Genomic DNA, 20,825 nt, shown 5'->3' with positions numbered 1-20,825 from the left:
AGCACCAACAGAGAGGAGCACAAAAATAAAACCACGCCCTCTATTCAATATTCCGTTTCAGCAGGAAATATGTCACTACACTGAAATAAAGTCGGCAGCAACTTCCGGTTCACTTTAAAATACTGCAAACTAAATAAAAGTTACTCTTACGTTTACTTTATAAAAATCAGTAAAAATTTTGCAGCAAAAAGACGAAAGTATACCACGACCTGAAGGTGACCTGAACTTGAAATTATAAACTGTAATTTTTACACTAAAAATTATTTTGTTGTAAATAAAACAAAGATTATTAAAGTATGTTTTACAGGAAAATACTATTTAATTCTTTCTGTTTCAAAATTTCTTGCCAATTCTTTGTAATTGTTTGTGAAATTTACTATCAATTCATGGGTGAAAATTGTTTCTACACCAAATTTTACTTGCTAAAAAGTATAAAATATCAATCAGAGGGCAGAAGGCATGTATTAGATTGTGCACAACAGGTTTTTCAGAAAAGTTTTGATATGTTAATAATTTAGAGGCCTTTGAAATTTGCATATCAAACATGATACAGTAATCTTTAGTGGGTTAAAGATGCTGTGAGTGATTTCAGCTGTTGTAATGACGTAACTGTCTCTATTTCCACTGCTCAAACACAGCGAGCATGTCAGTGTGTCGTTAGGGATTATCTGTTCCCTCCAGCAATGGGAGAACCACGGTCCACGGTCCAAATTCTCACATCCTAAACAACCAAGACACCTCTGTAGGGACACATTTCAGGAGCAGACATGTAGAAAAACCTTGCCAAGGTAAAGAAAAACTTGGAGCTTGCTTTAATTTACACATCAGCCCAGTTGAAAAGTTATGAGAAGCCCAGAGTAAGTGCTAGTCAACTTTCCTCCCTCACGAGGGCTTTTAAAGTGTTTCATCCTCAACAGTCAGCCACACTTGCATACATGCACAGAAATGCGCTCCGCTGTGGCAGAGGGACATCATCATTGATTAGCCACAAACCATTAGCCACATCATAATTCATAGACAGACGATGAAGGAGAACGAAACTGGTTTCCATGTGTAAATAAACACAGGAAGCATGCTGCGTTCTGTGGTAATTCTCGTCAAATTGATCGTTGATGTGAAACAGAGGGAAAAATCTGCAAAGTTGTATTGGAGCCACTGAGCCGTAAAAGTGTAGAACCGTGAATGGCTCGTGTGACAGCGGCGGTGTTGCGCTGAGTCAGCGTTTTGCGCTCGGTCACTGCTCAGTGTGTTTGTGCGGAGAGCAAAATGCTTGCTGGGGTTTTAAAAAAGCCCCTTGAAAGCTTTTCTAAAATAATAATTACTGAGAGGAAAGTATAACAGGCGCATTTCAACAACCTTGAATTACCACCAAACAACCAAGCATAGTAGAGAATAATATAGTATATACCGTAATAATAGTGCATACCGTATATATATATATGCATTATTGTTCAAATGTTTAGTCAGTTTTTTCATCAAGGATGTATGAAATTTGCATGAAAGTGACTTTCACATTGTTACAAAAGATTTCTATTCAAGTAAATGCACTTTTGCAACTTTTGAAACAAATGTATCTTGGTTTCAGATGCAAAATTAACTTTTACATGGTGTACTTTTACATGGTGTTTGCATATATATGTCTCTTAGCTGTGTGCACACAACCACCCTACAATGATAAAAATCCATTCTCTCCTTTCTTTTTAATCCCCCCCAAATTTTTTTTTAGGAATCTTTGATGAAAAGAAAGTTTAAAAGAATAGCATATATGTGACCCTGGAGCACAAAACCAGTCTTAAGTCGCTGGGGTATATTTGTAGCAATAGCCCAAAATACATTGTACAAAATTATTGATTTTTCTTTTATGCCAAAAATCATTATTATATTAAGTAAAGATCATGTTCCATGAAGATATTTTGTAAATGTCCTACTGTAAATATATTAAAACTTAATTTTTGATTAGTAATATGCATCAATGGAAAGCTTATTTATTCAGCTTTCAGATAAATTCGAAAAAATTGACCCTTATGACTGGTTTGTGGTCCAGGGTCACATATATTATCACAATTAGGCTATATCCCCAAATACACACATACACAGTCCAAAACAAAAAAAAAACAACTAAAAAAAACTTAAAGCTATAGCCAACAATACATTGTATGGGTCAAAATTATCGATTTTTCTTTTATGCCAAAAATCATTAGGACATTATGTAGAGATCATGTTCCATGAAGATATTTTGTAAATTTCCTACCGTAAATATATCAAAACTTAATTTTTGATTAGTAATATGCATTGCTAAGAACTTTATTTGGGCAACTTTAAAGGCGATTTTCTCAATATTTAGATTTTTTTTGCACCCTCAGATTCCAGATTTTCAAATAGTTGTATCTCGGCCAAATATTGTCCTGTCCTAACAAACCATACATCAATGCAAAGCTTATTTATTCAGCTTTATGTATCTAAGTGTAATTTATAAAAATGGACCCTTATGACTGGTTTTGTGGTCCAGGGTCACATATTTGAAATAAAAAATCTTTTCCATCATTATAAATGTCTTACTTTTGATAAATTTAATGCATTTTTGCTTAATAAAATTATTAACTTTACTTTAACTTTAACTTAACTTTAAAAAAAAAAACTTACTGACCCCAAAATTTTGAACGGAAGTATATGTTTGTGTGTATAGCAGTTATACAGATATATGACATATAGCATCACACCTGTGGCACAGTATTTGTCTTCTGTGATCTGGTCAAGGCGTCCCAGCAGTGCGTCGATGTTGGTCTTGATCTGTGTCAGTTCTGATTTGATAGCTTGCAGCTCGATTGATTTCACTGCTCGCACGTACACACAAGTTTAAGAAAAGAACACAAATGTTTTAGATTATTAAATCAGGTTTATATATTGCCATGAAACCAAAACAGAAATAAAAGCAATACACTGGTATTTGGTTGTGGAACTATAATGGAGCACTGCCCAAGACAAAAGGTTCCTCTGCTGTTATATTGCAAACATACTAAATCCTAAACCCGGTATGTTAATCTGTCAAATGGCCCAAAGGCTGGTTCAAGAGATCAAGCAGTCCATAAATCATCTCAGCGCACTGAATCTGAGGAAGATCTTGAGCTGTCACGCAATGGAATCAAGGTATATTTCTGGACATTAACTATCTTAAAGATCTTTTGATGTTTCAGCATTCAACATATGTGACCCTGGACCACAAAATCAGTCTTAAGTCGCTGGGGTATATTTGTAGCAATAGCCAAAAATACATTGTATGGGTAAAAATGATTGATTTTTCTTTTATGCCTTTACCCTTATGACTGGTTTTGTGGTCCAGGGTCACATATAGTATGTGTAGGTCAGTAACACAAACAGTAAATAGAAACATACAAAATAGAAACTGAACTTACACTTGTGTTTGATAGAGCTGTTGGGAAGGATAGTGGATCTGGTCAGGAGTTTGACTATAAAAACGTAATTTTTGATTAGTAATATGCATTGCTAAGAACTTCATTTGGACAACTTTAAAGGTGATTTTCTCAATATTTTGATTTTTTTTTTGCACCCTCAGATTCCAGATTTTCAAAAGTTGTATCTCGCCCAAATATTGTCCGATCCTAATAAACCATACATCAATGGAAAGCTTATTTATTGAGCTTTCATATGATGTATAAATCTCAATTTAGAAAAATTTACCCTTATGACTGGTTTTGTGGTCCAGGGTCACATATAGTATGTGTAGGTCAGTAACACAAACAGTAAATAGAAACATACAAAATAGAAACTGAACTTACACTTGTGTTTGATAGAGCTGTTGGGAAGGATAGTGGATCTGGTCAGGAGTTTGACAGGTAATGACTTCACCCTGCGGACGACCGGCACTGCCACACGGGGTCGCTTTACTGGAACCGCTCTGGGCACTGGAGATACTCTGCCTCGGTACTCAAACAGTCTGGAGACAGAAAGAGACATATGAAGAAACTAACTGCTTCATGCAAGCACATGACTTCTATCCATGAGTATATAGATCATGCTCAGGAAACTGCGGTGTTTGTGACTTTTCATTTGATATGTTATTTAAAAAAAATAAATCAATTCACTTAAAAACTTTACTGCTAAACTTTCGAGAAATCATATTTCCCCACCTCAGGCCCAAAGTAAACACCAAAAAATACTCAGGGACCACCATAGGGCTACGTTTCTCCACAATATTCAGATAAGTGGTCAACATATATATTTTTTTCAATGACATATTCTTAAAATATGACAACCAATCCAACATATGTGAGGATGTCAGAAATATAAAACCATTATTTTAAAAAACAAATTCAAAAAATTCAGCATGTTAAAAGAATTTTTGAAAAATACAAGTATAATAAAATAAACAACATGATAATACATGTATAATTAATACTTCTATACTTTTCCTTTGTATATATAATACTCTTTTAAAACACTTGTTGTTTTCCATTGTTGTTATCGTTTACTAAAGCTAAAATTATTAAAAACTGTTTTCAATAATGGGGATAAATATGAAATAAAATGTAAATATTGGATGAAAAACAAAAAATGATTTATTATAAATGTTGTACATTATAATTACTAAAATTACTAAAACTGAAATAAATATAAAGCTTAATAGAAATATAAAAAAAATTCAAAAGAAAGAAAAATTGAAATAAAAATGAAAACTTATATATAAATATATATAAATACCAAAATAACACTGGTATTATCTTCTTTTTTGAATACAGTCATCTTTTTGTAAGGTCACCTCATTTGCTTTGTCGTTTCATATGTTGTTAACATATGAGCGTAGAAGTTAAAGGAGAAGTGTGCTCATATATTGTTAGGGAAAGCAAGAGTGAAGTGCAATCTTTTTTAAAAATTATTATTAATTTGAACAGAACACATAAATTAACAGCAACAGGATGAAACCAGTGACAGATATATACACGCATATACAAGAAAAGAGAAAACAAACAAAAACAAACAAACAGGCTCTAGCTGTATGGATGTGGTAGTTAAAACAGGTATAGAGGTAAGTTAAATCCATAATATCATGAGTTGTGAAGTGCAATCTTTGAGTCATCTTATGGTGAGAGCATACCAGCTTTCCATCCATCATACAGCAACTCCTCTTGAACAGAGCGGGAGATGCGTCCTACTCAAAGGAGCTCAACAACTCCATCTCATAGCGTAAACTGACAGCGTACGTCTTTGCATTGTGGCCAAATTAGCTGACATGAGGCCAAAAGCCAATAGTTTGCAATCCAAGTCAATCCTAGAGCTCTGCTGTCAGGAATGAAGTGAGAGAAGAAGATACTTTTGCCTTCAAAGAGAAGCATGTCTGCTGCCCTGACAGGAACCTAAAAGCAACCAGCTGGCTTGCCACATGCCATCTACGGGGCTTCACAGACTGATCCGCAATCCTAGAGAACTAAATGATTGGATATGTTTGCTGTAAAATATCGACTGCAGTCAGCATCGCCCTAAGATGGCTGTAAGTCGGGGAGCAGAGATCACAAGAGAGATATCAATAAACATGTCAGCTCATCATATGGACGCAATATCCCATACGTCTGCAAACAAGTATGTCCAGCTGAGTCTCGCAGCAGGGTTTCCATAGCTACTACCGAAAAGGGACGCTGGCCAACCGTGCGCTCGCTGAGCCAAAGTTTGCTTAACGGGTTGTGGAAAGAGTTCTTGTGAAACGCATATTTTTCCTCCGTCTTTCTTTCTGCAGCTTGCAGCTGTGTACGAGTGTTTTTATGAGAGTTCCTTTAATTCTGCTAAGTTGTGAGAAAATATATTATGACAGGAAGAGCCGTGTTAGAGAGAGAACACTGTGCCTGACTTCATTATAAGTCACTGCTGGGTTACTGCACTAAAAAATGCTCCATGCAAAGCCTGACTGCTGGGTTAGGAGTTCAGGTCAGTCTATTTCAGCATGAGCGAAAAGTGCTTTTGTACTCAATCAGTATACTAAATGAGTATTTTTTTCTTTAATAAATAGATTTAGTGTGACGATCAATGCATATGACAAACTTTTTAGCAAATAGTCTCTTTCTGATGATTTTATCCAGCAGTCACAAGCAGTTGAAGGTAGTTTATCACAATACTATTATGAATGATTAAAAGTGACAGTAAAGTCATTTATAATGTTACAAAAATATATATTTCAAATAATTCTTTTGAACTTTCTGTTCATCAAAGAATCCTGAAAAAAGTATCATGGTTTCCACAAAAATATTAAGCAGCACAACTGTTTTCAACATTGAAAATAATAAGAAATGTTTTTTTGAGCATCAAATCAGCATATTAGAATGATTTCTGAAGGATCATGAGACTGGAGTAATGATGCTGAACATTCAGCTTTAATATCACAGGAATAAATTACATTTTAATATATATTAAAACAGAAAACAGTTACCTTAAATTGTAATAATATTTCACAATATTACCGTTTTTACAGTATATTTGACCAAATAAAGGCAGCCTTTCTTTCAAAAACAGTAAAAAATCTTACCGATCAGAAAATGTTTTAAGGGTAGAGTAAGTTTATTTGGATTAAATTAAAGATGATCACAATGTACATAAATGAAGAATCAGAAGTCTGATAATATGCATATTAAATGTTAACATTGTCTACCAAATATAAAGTTAAATGGCTATAAATTATCCATTTTATAATCAGAAATTATGGAAAATGTCCATTTATTACAGGTGTATTGATAAAAAAAAGTATTGTCCATCACTATCACATACCCTGCTCTGGAAGGGTGCAAACACAAACAAATGGTGATACAAACAGTGAAATGCTGCTTGGCCAGTCAAATTACAGGACAATGACTGTTGTATATTGGCATATTATTATACCTGGACTGTAAGTTTATGCATTCTGGATGGGACTTTAGTGCATTTCCTGTATTTCAACAAAATCATTTGTGCAAAATCATGGACTTACCTGTCATAGAAGTCATCTCTGTAGTAATCATAGTCAAAATCATAACCGCTGCAGGGATTAAACACAAAAAATACATCATTTTAAATATAGGTGATTCACAGGACTTTAAAAAAAAACAAAAAACAACAACTTTGCAACATTAAAAGGAGACCAAAGCAACTTCCAGTCAACTTAGAAGTTGTGAAGTTTTTACTAGATAAAAAGTAATTGCACCTTTACACCATTATTGAAAAGGGGGAAAAAATATACACTACATGTCACACTATACAGGGCAAGTTGTCACAGTGCAAACATGCAATTTATTTACACATGCTACTTTTATTTGAAATGCCAAAATTAATCTAAAACATATAAGCCACTAAAACATGCACTACTGTGCAAAAGTTAGGGGTAAGTAAACTTTTTTAATGTTTAACTTAAAAAAAATAGTTTCTATTTAGGGCCCAAGCACCATGGTGCCATAACCCTCTTGGAATTGCTCAGTTTCTTCTTCTTCTTCTCCAAAATGAATCACATTTTTGAGGGCCTAAACATGCTTGAAAACACATGAAACATTGCACACATGCCAGAAGTGGCAAATTTTATATATTTTTTTTTTACGTCTGATACAGGTTTCAGAAATGGGTGTGGCAAAATGGCTCGATAGCGGTACCTATACACTTTCAACGAAGTGCCCCTCGAGCTACATTTCACATACATGTACGTAATTCGGTACACACATGTAACACACCAATACCTACAAAAAAGTATCTTGGAGCAAAATCCGAAAATCAACAGGAAGTCAGTAATTTTGAATTTTCTTGGCAAATTTTGTGCCGTTTTTCCAGGCATTGTATTTTAATGAACTCCTCCTAGAGATTTTATCAGATCAACACCAAATTTGGTCAGTGTAATCATAAGGCCTTTGTGATGTTAAATTGCGAAGATCTGAAACAGGAAGTTGCTATAACTCAGGCATACAATGTCCAATCTGCCCCAAACTTCACATGTTTGATAAGAGTCCTGTCCTGAAAACATCTACATGCCAATATTCAGTTATAATTCACAGCGCCACCTGCTGGCAACAGGAAATGTCATGTTTTACACTAACTAAAACATGCTATGTCCAATCTGCCCTAACTTTTTTTGTTGGATAAGAGTCTTGGTCTGAAGACATCTAAAGGTCAATATTCCGTTATAATCATAGTGCCACCTGTTGACAACAAGATATGTCACAGAGCCACCAGCTGGCAGCAGGAAGTTTGGCACATATAAATGACTTTGACATATTCCTCCTATATTTACCACTTTAAATGCATATTGCCCACCGTTCGGCATTTTCCTAAAGCCAACAGGTGGAGGTGAGCCCGGGTGCAAGGGCCCTTTCAACGCTGCTTGCAGCTTAAATTTAAAATGTAATTTATTCCTGTGATGGGAAAGCTGAATTTTCAGTATCATTACTCCAGTCTTCAGTGTCGCATGATCCTTCTGAAATCATTCTAATATGCTGATTTGCTGCTCAAGAAAAATTTCTAATGATCAATGTTGAAAACCATGATTTTTTTCATGACTATTTGATGAATATTTCTTTGAAATAGATTTTTTTGGTAATATTATAAATGTCTTTACTCTTACTTTTGATCAATTTAATGCATCCTTGCTGAGAATAACTGACCTCAAAACTTTTGAATGGTAGTGTATTTTAATTTAAAATGTACTATACACTATTCAAAAGTCTTTCGAGTGAGTGAAGTGACGTGTGGCCAAGTATGGTGACCCATACTCAGAATTTGTGCTCTGCATTTAACCCATCCAAGTGCACACACACAGTAGTGAACACACACACACCATGAACACACACCCGGAGCAGTATTTCTTAGCAATATTTAACCCCTAAGCATTCCTGTAAAATGTGCAGTGTTCCGCGGGCGGTACAGTGGAATGCTAACAGGTTTTAAGCAGTGAAATAATTATAAAACATGAAAAACGAAATTTGGACAACGTAACAGAAAAATATCAAACCACTGTTTTGGTCAAAATAAACTCACATGTGACAACTTACCCCGGTCTCACCTATAGAGTATCTAAATGTGTTGCAAGCTAAATATGTTGCTGAGTTGGTTAATAATACACTCTACTCTCATTCTGCAATCACCTGTATAATGTTGCTGCAGTTCTCTTTAGTCCTTTAGGCCTGTTGGGTTTGGGTTCACCTGCCATGTTAATGTCTGTGAACAGAACCGGAAAACACGCATTCAATCTAAAGTTTCATTTTTACTTATAAAATGCAGATTTAAAGAAGTGCACAGAGTAATTATATGACATGAGCAGACATACGTATTAAACAATGACAGATGGCAGAAGCCTTTCAAAGTGACATCTGCAGCTCTTTGATAATTGTACGTTACCAGGTGCACTTGAGGCTGCTATCTAATGACTCTGTAATTATCACGGTGAACTGACATTACGGACACTTGTTGTTAAGTGGGAGTGCTCGGATTTGCATAACCACATGCTCGATGCATCCACCAGAGGGCACTCAACACCCACTCAACCGGCCCAGAACAATCCGGCGTTTGTGCTCTTCCCCACATTTCAGCCTCCAGAGTCTCCTGGCTTCCACTTTATAACAGCAATGACAGGAGGAGAAGCAGAAAGAGAATAATGGATAGGCGTGAGGCAATGGAAGACATGGCTCTGTCACCCGATTTCATATTTCCAACACTCAAGCGAATTCAGAGGTGAGGCATGAGACAGCGAGAGGCGCCAGGGTTTGAGGGAGAGATGTCAGCCGTGATGATTTCCTTCAGCTCTGGGACTGATTGGCCAGTAGGGAACGAGTGGGGCCGTGAGAGTGACAGGTCACCGAGGCTGTCAAGTGGAAGCCAAAGGCTCCGTGGAGCATGAAACAGCGGCTAATCTGACCACCGAAAAAAACATGTATGTCATCAAGCAGCTGCGGAGGGCTGGAGGGCAAACGAGAGATGGAGAAACAAAGATTGGAACCGAAGGAGACAGAGATCGAACTAAATCGAGGCAAAGACAGGATCACGCAGCCAGAGAGAAAGAGACATAAAAGGTGGAAGCTAGCAAATGAACAACTGTCTGATGTCCTCAGCGTGACACGAACACCTGCCGCTGACACACCTGTCCTGTTCCTCATTTATCTGAGGGGGGTGGGGCATCAGCGGTCGGTTGCCCGGATACCATCACAGCTGAAAAACCAATCAGTGTCTAGAGGTCACCTTATAGAGGACGCACCATTACTGGCTGGTATGATGAGGCTTAAAACTACTTGATAACTGAAATAGCGCGGTGATAATACGACCCTACATTGACTGTGTGTAATTCATTTGAAGGGCACCATTAGGTGGCACACGCAAAAGACACACATATATAGACTTCACAGAACTTAGCTAGTGTGTACTCTAGGGCATGAAAGCAATTGTTTATTGGTAAGGTTATGTTTAGAATAACATCCTACAATATCACTCTTGCTATTTCCAGTAAAATATCATTAATATGTATTCTGTATGGCAAAATGTGAAGTATACAACAAAGCATACTGCACAGAATAGTATACTGCACACTGCAATGCACTTAACTTGACTTTTCATTTCCAGAGCGATGATTGAACAGTAATATCAACTGTATAGTTATTAACATTTCCTTGTGGACTACTTGATCATAGACCGCTGTTCAATAATATAATAATATAATATACAATTTATTATATATATAATATAATATGTCATATAATAATTATTATTATTTTTGCTGCATATAAATAGCAGCAACAACAACAATTATTATAGTATTATTATTATTATATTACATAACAAATTTGAATTAAAAACTCTTAAGTAATTGTTTTTGACAGATTTTAAAAACAGTTAGCTGTATCCAGTAAATAATAGTATAAATTTAGTATTAAATACATAAATCATTTTATCAATTAATAATTAAATAAATAAATTAATCATTATTATTACAGTATAAATACAACAAAATAGTAATAATAATAAACATTTCAGAAATATATAATTTATTATATTTAGATTATATAATTACAGATTATAGATAATTAAAAATTATAGGTAACTGTTTTTGATGTTTCTGCAATGTATCATACTACTGCTTGAAATGTTTATCATTGCATACATACTATTTCACATACTATTAAAAAAAATAGTTGGCAGTATCCAGTAATTAGTATGCTATTAATTTAATTCCGAACACATGCACACTGAACTCCTGGCACAGTGCATGCTAACAACATTCCCTCTAGTAAGTGCCCTACTTTTATTACAAAACAATAATCAGTACATGTATTCAACAACTACATGAAAAAGCTCATTACAAACTTAAAATTCACTGAGAACCTTGAAGAACCGAGAATGGAGCTGATGTCACATTGTCCACTTTATAATGTTGATCTACTTGCACTGCATTATATTGACCGCACTTTGACCCCGACACAGTGATGGCCAACGGAAACTGCCATCAATAGATATTAATCTTAACTGCTTCAGTGTCATGGGGCTCGCTCTTGGCAGCAGTCATAGCACATGCTAACCAAACACTCTACGGGGCGCTTAAAAAGTCCGTTTGCTCCTACAGCAAGTGTTGTGCACTTTTTTTTAACCTTGGAGAGATGTTATTCAGATGTGATATATAACTCACCAATACAGTTCACTAACAGATTCATATTATTGTCCAACTCACCGAGGGTTTGTCCAGCAAGCACACGTCCATTTTCTCCAATGACGGCTCCTCGAGCTTGTCTCTCATTAGCGTACTGAACGAAGGCGTAGCCTTTGTGAACCGAGCAGCCCAACACACGGCCGTATTTGGAGAAGATCGTCTCTATGTCGCTCTTTTTCACCACCGCTGTGTTCAGGTTGCCGATAAACACACGTGAGTTGATAGACTTGGGGTCATTTTTGTTGGTAATGTTGCTCGTCTGGACTTTCAGCGACATCTTGGTTCAAATGTGAACAGCAATCTGGGGGAGAAACAGATCACAGAAGTTTAGACCAAGAGCTGTATAATTAGGTACATTTTGGATACTGTGAAATGAACAAACCATATTCCTGACTGAAACAGACAAATAAAGATCAATTGTATAGATTTCTTTAAAAAGAGGACTTAAAACAACAAGCCATGAGCGGTGTTACAATTACTTTTGCGATTAAACTTCCATTAATTGTGTAAAATCACTTGGTTTTTTAAATGGCAACAACAGAAATATGTCAATAAAAGATAAATAGTTAATTTTTAACACAATAAAATGATAAAATGTAAATTTTCAACAAATTCATATAATAATAATTCATATGATAATTATTAATAATAATTATTAAAAATGTAATATAAATTATCTATATTCTGGTAAATTATTTATATAAATTCATATGAATAATATGAATAAAATAATTTATTTAAACGTTATATTATTAACAATATTATATATAACAATAAGCAATATTAATTTCTACATATTAAAAATATGTAAAAAATGATATGTTATTATTATTAATAATAATAACAATAATAAATTATTTAACATTTTATTTTTAATATAAATAAAAAATATAAAAAAATTATATTGTCTGTCAGGTAATATAATTACTTCCCAAGCCAGACAATCCACAGAGCAATATAATAGATAGGCCTACAGTATATCTGGGGCCTTAAAGGTGCTGATTTTGCCCTTGAGCAAACATTGCTCTATGAATCATCCTGAACATGGACACGCCCTGACCTATATATCGCCTAATTAATGAATAAGTGATCAAAGCTCTCCGGACACCAGCACAGCACATCTGATGTACTCCATTTCTCACAGGCAAGACCAGCTACGCCCTCTATATATCGCCTAATTAATGAATAAGTGATCAAAGCTCTCCGGACACCAGCACAGCACATCTGATGTATTCCATTTCTCACAGGCAAGACCAGCTACGCCAGACAGAACTGTAATTAGCACACTGATCAAAGTGTTAATGACAGGCCATAAGAACGAACAATCACACATGAGATCGCCATTGTATCTCAAGACTGTAAAGGGATTCAACTGAGAGGAAAGTGAGACAGACTTTTGCCTAAAGGTATAGTTCACCCAAAAATGACATTTTTGTTCCACTTGTTCCAAACCTGTATGAGTTTCTATTGAGCACAAATGTAGATATTTTAAAGAATGTTGGTAACCAAACAGCTGACTTCCACAGTACTTTTTCCATACTATGGACATCAAAGGCTACCGTCAACTGTTTGGTCACCAACATTCTACAACCAAAGGTCTCAGAGTCTCAGAGATCTCATTATGAACTCAAACATTTGTCATTTCTGAGCGATTCGATCCACATAAATGGTTAGTATGACACCCACTATTCATAGTCCAATCAAAGGATAAATTACATGGAGGTAAAATGGACTGCATTTCAAAAGATCAACCTCCAATCAATAGATTTCCTCTGAGAAGGCTCTGCTTTGCTTCTCTTAAGTTTTATAATGAAGGGACATGAGAAGATAAGAGTATTTGGACCTTATTATGAGGACAGAAAAGAAGTCTGAAGTTAAAAGACGTGGTGCTTCTGACCAAGTGGCCCACCACTGTTCCTTATTAGCAGCGTTTGAGTGCCGCCGAATGTGAAATCAGAAGAAAGTGAAGACCAAACAGCAAGTCTGTCAGGGTCAACTGACTGTGTCTCAGGTATGACAGAAATAAGGTGTTCTGTGAGGGCCGTTCATTTTCAGAGCAAGCGAACAGGAAGGTCATTTAGTGCGAAAGAGACGTTTCTCCTCTAATTACTAGCGCCTCTGTACATCTCACATTGCTGGGGATTGTACAAGTCTTTGAAGCATGTGCTGTCTTTCTTTCTTCCTTGTTATAATGACTTGGGCAATAAAGGTTTTTGAACTGTGCTTTTTACTGCATGCTATCATCCCGCTCGCAGAAATAACTCTAAATTCATTGCTTTGCTTGGATTCGCCTTTAAAATCCTGCCTCTGTGGGGCCCATTAACACCTGTTAAAGAGTTTCTAAAGAGTTAGGTAGTTGAAAGCGTCAGAGGGTTTAGAGATCGTGGATTGTAATTAAATGATCGATTAGACTGGGAAAATACTGGACTGGATTCCTACATCACACCGTGTTGGACAGCATCCTGACTGAAAGCATTCATGCGGCTGAAAGACTCACGCTAACTTAATGAGCTGTGGGTTTCAGCGCTCCCATTTTTCCTCATTATGTCTTTCACACAATTAACCCATTCAAGCATATGAGTTTAATTGAAGTGAAACCAAAAAAGAAAAATAAGGATGCACCACATTGGACGTTTTTGTCGGATAACAAAAACAAAAAACTAGAGGGTGATACTGATACTTTGTCATTTTTCCAATTTGAACTTTTTTCTTTTTGCTTTAGAAATACACATTTAAATGAACACATAATATCATCATAACATATAAACATACACCTTTAAAAAGTTTGGGATCAGTAAGATTAATAAAAAATACAGGAAAAACCTTAAATGAAATATTATTACTAGTGCTGTCAAAATTAACGCATTAAAGAATGCAATTAATTTTTTCAGTTTAACGCACCAAAAATATTTAACATAATTAACACAGGGGCAGAGCTAGGTTGTCCACAACTGATGCTTCTGTTCTTTTTTCTTGACAACAATTGAGTTTATTTAGAAGCAGAACGTCTTTACGGCAACATGAAACTGGAGACTTTCAGACGCGCACTCCAACTTCGACTCAGCGCTAGGCGCTAGTCAAACGAGCGTGGAAAAGGTACATATGACGAGGGAGCTTCAGAAGAACAACAGTGAACTGCGGTCTGATGAGATGTTGTTAGGCCATATGTCAGTAAAAACAAATTTTCCTGTCCAGTCAGCCGTTATACTGTGCTCGTAGACATGGGTGTAGAATATGCTGCGGATGTCCCCCCCCTTATGACGTGCCAAGAAATCCCTAATGTGGACAAAGGCATCCAGACATCGCTGTAGCTAAGCTGAATAAAAAGCAGAAACATTTTGACTGATGAAATGTGAAGACAATAAATACACGATTGTGACAATATATGGTTTATGTGTGTTTTTTCAAGTCTTCTTCAAGTAATAAATAAATAAAATATATGAATGATGCAGTGCTAATTGACATATAATTTATTACAGTACAGAAACGAAGCAATTTTCTGCCTTATTCTGTGATCAAAATGGAAAAAATGTTTGTAGTATAAATCAATCATAAAATTGTCAATCGTTAAATATTAAAAAAAGAAAATTTCCTAGAGACATCAGCAGTATTGGTATCAGTGATACTCGCCTTCAATCATAAAAAAGATGCCATTAAACAAATATTAAAAATATACTGTCTTTATGTTGTTTCTACATTAATTTGAAGATTTAATATGACATTATTGCAATATAAAAGTATATTTAAAAACTTTAATGTCATGTAGAATTAATTGGAATTAATAGCAATTTCAGAAAAAAATGTGTGATTATTTAATTTTTAATTAATTGACAGCACTAATTATTACATAGTATTATTAAAATAACTGTTTTCTATTTTAATATTTTAGATATTTATATTATTTTTTAATATTTTAAAATGTAAATTACTGCTGAAATATATTTTTATTGTAGCATGATACATTATAAATGTTTACTGTCACTTTTGATCAATTTAATGTAGCCTTGCGGAATAAAAGTAGTAATTTCTTAAAATAAATCTCTTACTGACCCCACCTTTTGAATGTTAGTGTAAATATTCTATTAGAATTATTCAAATGACAATATTTTCAAAAATATTTTAGTGTCTGCACTTCTTAACAATAAATCCCACTTTTTACCAATTGTGGAAAACATAAGAACAGTATCAATGTGAATATTACAATTATAAAAGCATGTTAAAAAAAACACACACACACACACACACACACACACACATTACAAATACTTCAGAAGATCAGGTAACTTAAAAGCATTCTCTTTTTACAACGAAACTTTTGCACCGCTCTGTTTGTTTTTTTATGTATTACCTAAGACACAGCCATGATCCAAAAGAATCTTTCTGAGTGAATTAAGAAAATTTACCAGCCATGAAACCGTATTTTGCATAATTTTTATTAAAAATATATTATTTAATTAAAAATATATAATTAAATATTTGCTGTCTTTTTTCTTCTACTTTACAAACTGTGCTGATCACTCCACTGTAAAAATATATATTTTTATTTTATAAATTAAACAAACATTACTGTAGTAAGTTTTACAAGACATAAATATTACACTTTTTCTACTTCAAAATGTATTGTTTATTTCAAAATTTCTTGTTCAATTCAGTGTGCTACTAGCCATTCTTTATAATTGTGTGCGAAATTTACTAGCAATTTCTGTGTGAAACTGTTTTAAATATTTTCTTTCTAGAGTATGTCACTCAAAGGATATACGCAAGATACTACCTCTTATCAAATAATTATCTACTTGATTTGGTGATTTAATGCGAGCAACATATCACATTTCACCACTGGTGTCATGAAAAAAACTTAAGGCATCCTAATAAATCTTCTGATAGTAAAAACACCACACAGAAGAAGAAGAAGTGTAAACACAAACACTTGTATCATTTCATTTTCTCAATGCTTGACAACATCAGTCTAACACATAGTAGAAACATCTAAAACACCTTTCATGTGCAGATTTCATTGTGTTCACTGATTAGATTATGAGCAGAAAAAACATATTATAGAACCTACAATGCAATACAGATACCTCGTAAATTACTAATAAAACAATATTAATTATTATTATTATTAATTAATAATTTTACATATGTTTTTATATAGATTTAATTAAATTATTTATTTTATTGTAAATTATTGTTGATCATTAATAATTAGCATTTTTCATGCTCATGGATTTGATTAATAATTGGCAAATACATCATCAGCTAAGGCATCTCTAAAAGCATTAAATGCTGACATATTTAATTAGCAGTAATGTGGTGAGCAGAGGGGACTGTTTTTTAACAGTCTAATGGATGAAATTAACAGAGGAGAGATTGGATTGGATAGAGTCCAGGCCAAACAGCGGCGCCATCCGTCAGGGATAGAGACACCAAACGTTCTCTCTCTCTCTCTCTCTCTCTCACACACACGCACACACACACACACACACACACTTGTATTTGTGGTTTACGGGGACTCTCCATAGGCGTAATGGTTTTTATACTGTACAAACTGTATTTTCTATTGCCCTACACCAACCCTACACCTAAACCTACCCCTCACAGGAAACTGCTGGCAATTTTTGAATTTCATAAAACACCGTTTTGTATGTTTTTTAAGCCTTTTGTTTTACGGGGACACAGGAAGTGTTCTCATAAACCATGTTTACGTTGTAGTACCCATGTCATTATACACATTTGTGTCCTCATAAACCATATATACCTGTACACACACACACACACACACACGCACACATCTCTCTCTCAAGCATGTGACACTGGCACACAAACGTTTGACTATCCAGAGATTTGGCAGCGCTGTCCCACCACACAAGTTTCCCAGAAGCAGCTGCTTGCATTGCACAAAACACTAATACCAGGTTATTACAATGTCCGGGGGGTTGAATGTTCATCGGCCTTTACTGCTGACCTGAAACCTGTTTTGCATTTTGTAGTAACAGTCCAGGTTAAAGCGTGCTGGAGGTTTGCATCTTAAACTGAACTCTCAGCATACGGATAATGTGCTCACACGAGTACTTCATTCACTCAGAACGCATTCAATACTTAACGCAGGATAAATTGAGATGTAAAATTACAGTGTAGTTATTTGCAGTTCATTGACTGTGGGTTAATCTATCTACTGTAAGACTTGATGTAAAGGTAAACTGAAACCTTGGTATATCCATGAATCTATCACGGTAAAAACACAAAGAGCAATTATACACACACCACCTTTGATCAACTCATAACACTGTACAAATTGAACTCTGTTTGACTTTACAAAGTCATGTGCTTGAACTCTCTCTTTTATACACACACACACACACACACACACACACAGTATTGAGTACTGCATGTGGCTGATGGGGAAAATTTATGTTCTATTTGAGCTTGTGCCAAAATCATGTCAGTAATGGTATTTTACAGACAGGCAAATATGTTTGGAGGTCACTTAATAGCTCATTAGAAATGAGAGCACCTACCCCCCACCTCATATACAAACCACAGATGTTTCCGGAACAAGCACCAAACTGTCTGCTACCTTTCCCTGAGATGCTGCTAGCCCTCTGTTGGAATCAAACAGCATCAAATTGAGTTTGGAAACAGCAGCCTGGGAATTAGGTTTCCTCCACTGTTGCCCAAAGCAACTAAATCAGAGTCTGAGCATTGAGGAAAGCATCAATTCATCAGCCAATCATCTCCTCAAACTGTCGCTTTGTACCGGGTGAGGTGTGCACTATTGTGGAGCAAACAGGAATCTAAAGAGATTTCTATGGCATTGGATTGTTAAAGGAATAAACCACAAATCTGTACAAGCTTTCTTCTGTGGAGCACAAAAAAGATTTTGAGGAATGCACTGGGCTGCGTTTTTCTAAAAGCATCATAAACAAAAGTAGATTGTAAAATGACTGTTTCCAAAGCATCATAACAAACACAAACTACAGACCGTACAAATGAGTTTCAGAAGAAAACTGGCATATATTGCACATCTTGGCTCGCCTTCTTCCTCTTCCTTTCTGACACCCAAGGGCGCACTTGCTGGCGCCGCAGTGTTGTGCAGCACCACTGTCACTGTTACCACTCTGGGGAGTAAAGAGCGGACCACCGCTTGATTGGTGAATGTCCCTCAAGCATAGCTCTCACCTCACTGTTGTGCACCTCCATACTGGCAACCCAGTGAACCTTGTTATGTTCAGTATGTCACTGCCAGTATCAGTCAGCGGGTCTCAGAGGGAAAGCTTACACCTCGTACCCCAGATCAAAATTAAACTGATGCAAATTTGCAATCAGGCTGATTGTGAAGAATAGATTGTTCTGCAAAAAATACCACAAGAAATACACACTACTGTTCAAATGTTCAGGGTCAGTATGTTTTTGTTTTATTAATCCTGTTCTTTAGAGAGGATGCATTAAATAAACCAAAATTACAAATATTTCTAATGGCACAAAATGTGTCATTCAAATAAATGCTATTATTTTGAACTTTCAATTCATCAAAGAATCCTGAAGAAATGTAACACAGTTTACATAAAAATATTAGGCTGCAAAATTGTTTTAGTTAATTACAATTAATCAGGCAACTGTTTTCAACATTGTTAATAATAAGAAACATTTCTTGAGCAGCAAATCAGTATAGAATATAGAGCAATGCGAAAACTGCTGATAATACTGAGGGACCTTATAGTATGAATGCTTAGATAGGTGTCGTATTCTTATAGGTAGATGGGGATCAGCTGAGAGTCAGTTGATGCGAGCTTGACTAATGTGACCTGCCAGAACTAACGCTACGCTTGATATCTGTCATTACTGGTAAAAAAAAAACATGTAGTTGCAATGAATGAACAGGATGCTTCAAAATTAAGCTTTACAAAGGATGCAAGCACATGTGACACTGAAGACTGGAGTAATGATGCTAAAAATTCAACTTTGCATCACAGGAATAAATTATATTTTACAATAAATTATAATAAACGCAGTTATCTTAAATTGCAATAATATTTCACATTTATGTTTTTACTGAAATATTGTTAGTGAGAAGTAGAGTCTTCTTTCATGAATATTAAAAAAAATTGTACCGATGATGAAGGGTTGTGTAAATGTGTGGAATTCTGCTGAACATTTACGAAAACAACTTTAAATATTTCCAGTTGGTAAATTACACATATTACAAACATAAAAAACATAAAAAAACAAAAACATGTAGGCCTTGATTAAGTTACAACGCACCATTTCAGTGCGTCATGAATAGACAAGTCACTCTTAAGTAGCCCTCAAACATTCACACATTCATGGGAAATGCAGGTGAAAAGTTCAAAAACATTCATAACCTTGCACACAGGGTAGTGTTTATAGATATGTTCTGTCAGGACCACTATAGTCAAAGATGATTGACAATTAGCATACAGTTTGGATTGGCGGTATGGTTCTGTTCTGGGCAAGAACTCCCTGTGCATCCATTCAGCCTAGCATGGATGAGAGCAGGGAGAGCAGCGATAACCCCCCAGGGTAAACAGAACAGAACCAACATAAATGTATTGCAGATATTTAAAGTTCAATAATGTTATGTACACATTTTAGAATTAGTCTGATTAAAAAAAAAATCAGAAGACTGAATCCCGACTGACAGAGGAGGAGTTGGGGATGGAGAAGGGTAATTAGCTATCGAGCAATGCGAAAACTGCTGATACTACTGCGGGACCTTATATATGAATACTTAGATAGGTGTCGTATTCCCATAGGCTGATGGGGATCAGCTGAGAGTCAGCTGATGCGAGCTTGACTAACGTGACCTGCCAGAACTAACGCTACGCTAGATTCGGTCAGGACCACTATCGTCAAAGATGATTGACAATTAGCATACAGTTTGGATTGGCGGTATGGTTCTGTTCTGGGCAAGAACTCCCTGCGCATCCATGCAGCCTAGCATGGATGAGAGCAGGGAGAGCAGCGATAACCCCCCAAAACAAAACCATATGCTGATATCCCCCAACACAAACTGATAGCAAATCTCAAGCCTTAAGCATGTTGCCCTTAACCAATGACCAATCAAATATGTTGCCAAAACCCGCATAACCTGTAGCAACAATTCTGTTGCCTTTAACAGATGACCTAATGAATATGTTGCCAATACCTTAAA

General features: G+C 35.5%; 1 protein-coding gene across 3 annotated transcripts in view; it reads right to left on the bottom strand.

The window, feature by feature from the left end:
• LOC107708138 (RNA-binding protein Raly-like) overlaps positions 1–20,825 on the bottom strand; it is a 96,114-nt gene that overhangs the window by 13,894 nt on the left and 61,395 nt on the right. For all 3 annotated transcript variants that reach the window (XM_016512295.1, XM_016512297.1, XM_016512296.1), the window contains 5 exons: positions 11,675–11,954; positions 9,105–9,177; positions 6,971–7,018; positions 3,798–3,955; positions 2,721–2,834 (listed from right to left, as the gene is read on the bottom strand). In XM_016512295.1, coding sequence (XP_016367781.1) covers positions 2,721–2,834; positions 3,798–3,955; positions 6,971–7,018; positions 9,105–9,177; positions 11,675–11,930 — 649 coding nt within the window. In that variant the 5' untranslated portion in view covers positions 11,931–11,954. The remainder of the gene's footprint in view (positions 1–2,720; positions 2,835–3,797; positions 3,956–6,970; positions 7,019–9,104; positions 9,178–11,674; positions 11,955–20,825) is intronic.

This window comes from Sinocyclocheilus rhinocerous, unplaced genomic scaffold (genome assembly GCF_001515625.1).
Source record: "Sinocyclocheilus rhinocerous isolate Xijiao unplaced genomic scaffold, SAMN03320098_v1.1 scaffold113, whole genome shotgun sequence".
Classification (NCBI taxonomy): domain Eukaryota; kingdom Metazoa; phylum Chordata; class Actinopteri; order Cypriniformes; family Cyprinidae; genus Sinocyclocheilus; species Sinocyclocheilus rhinocerous.
Note: the sequence above shows the minus strand (reverse complement) of the source record. Positions and strands in the feature narration are given on the sequence as shown.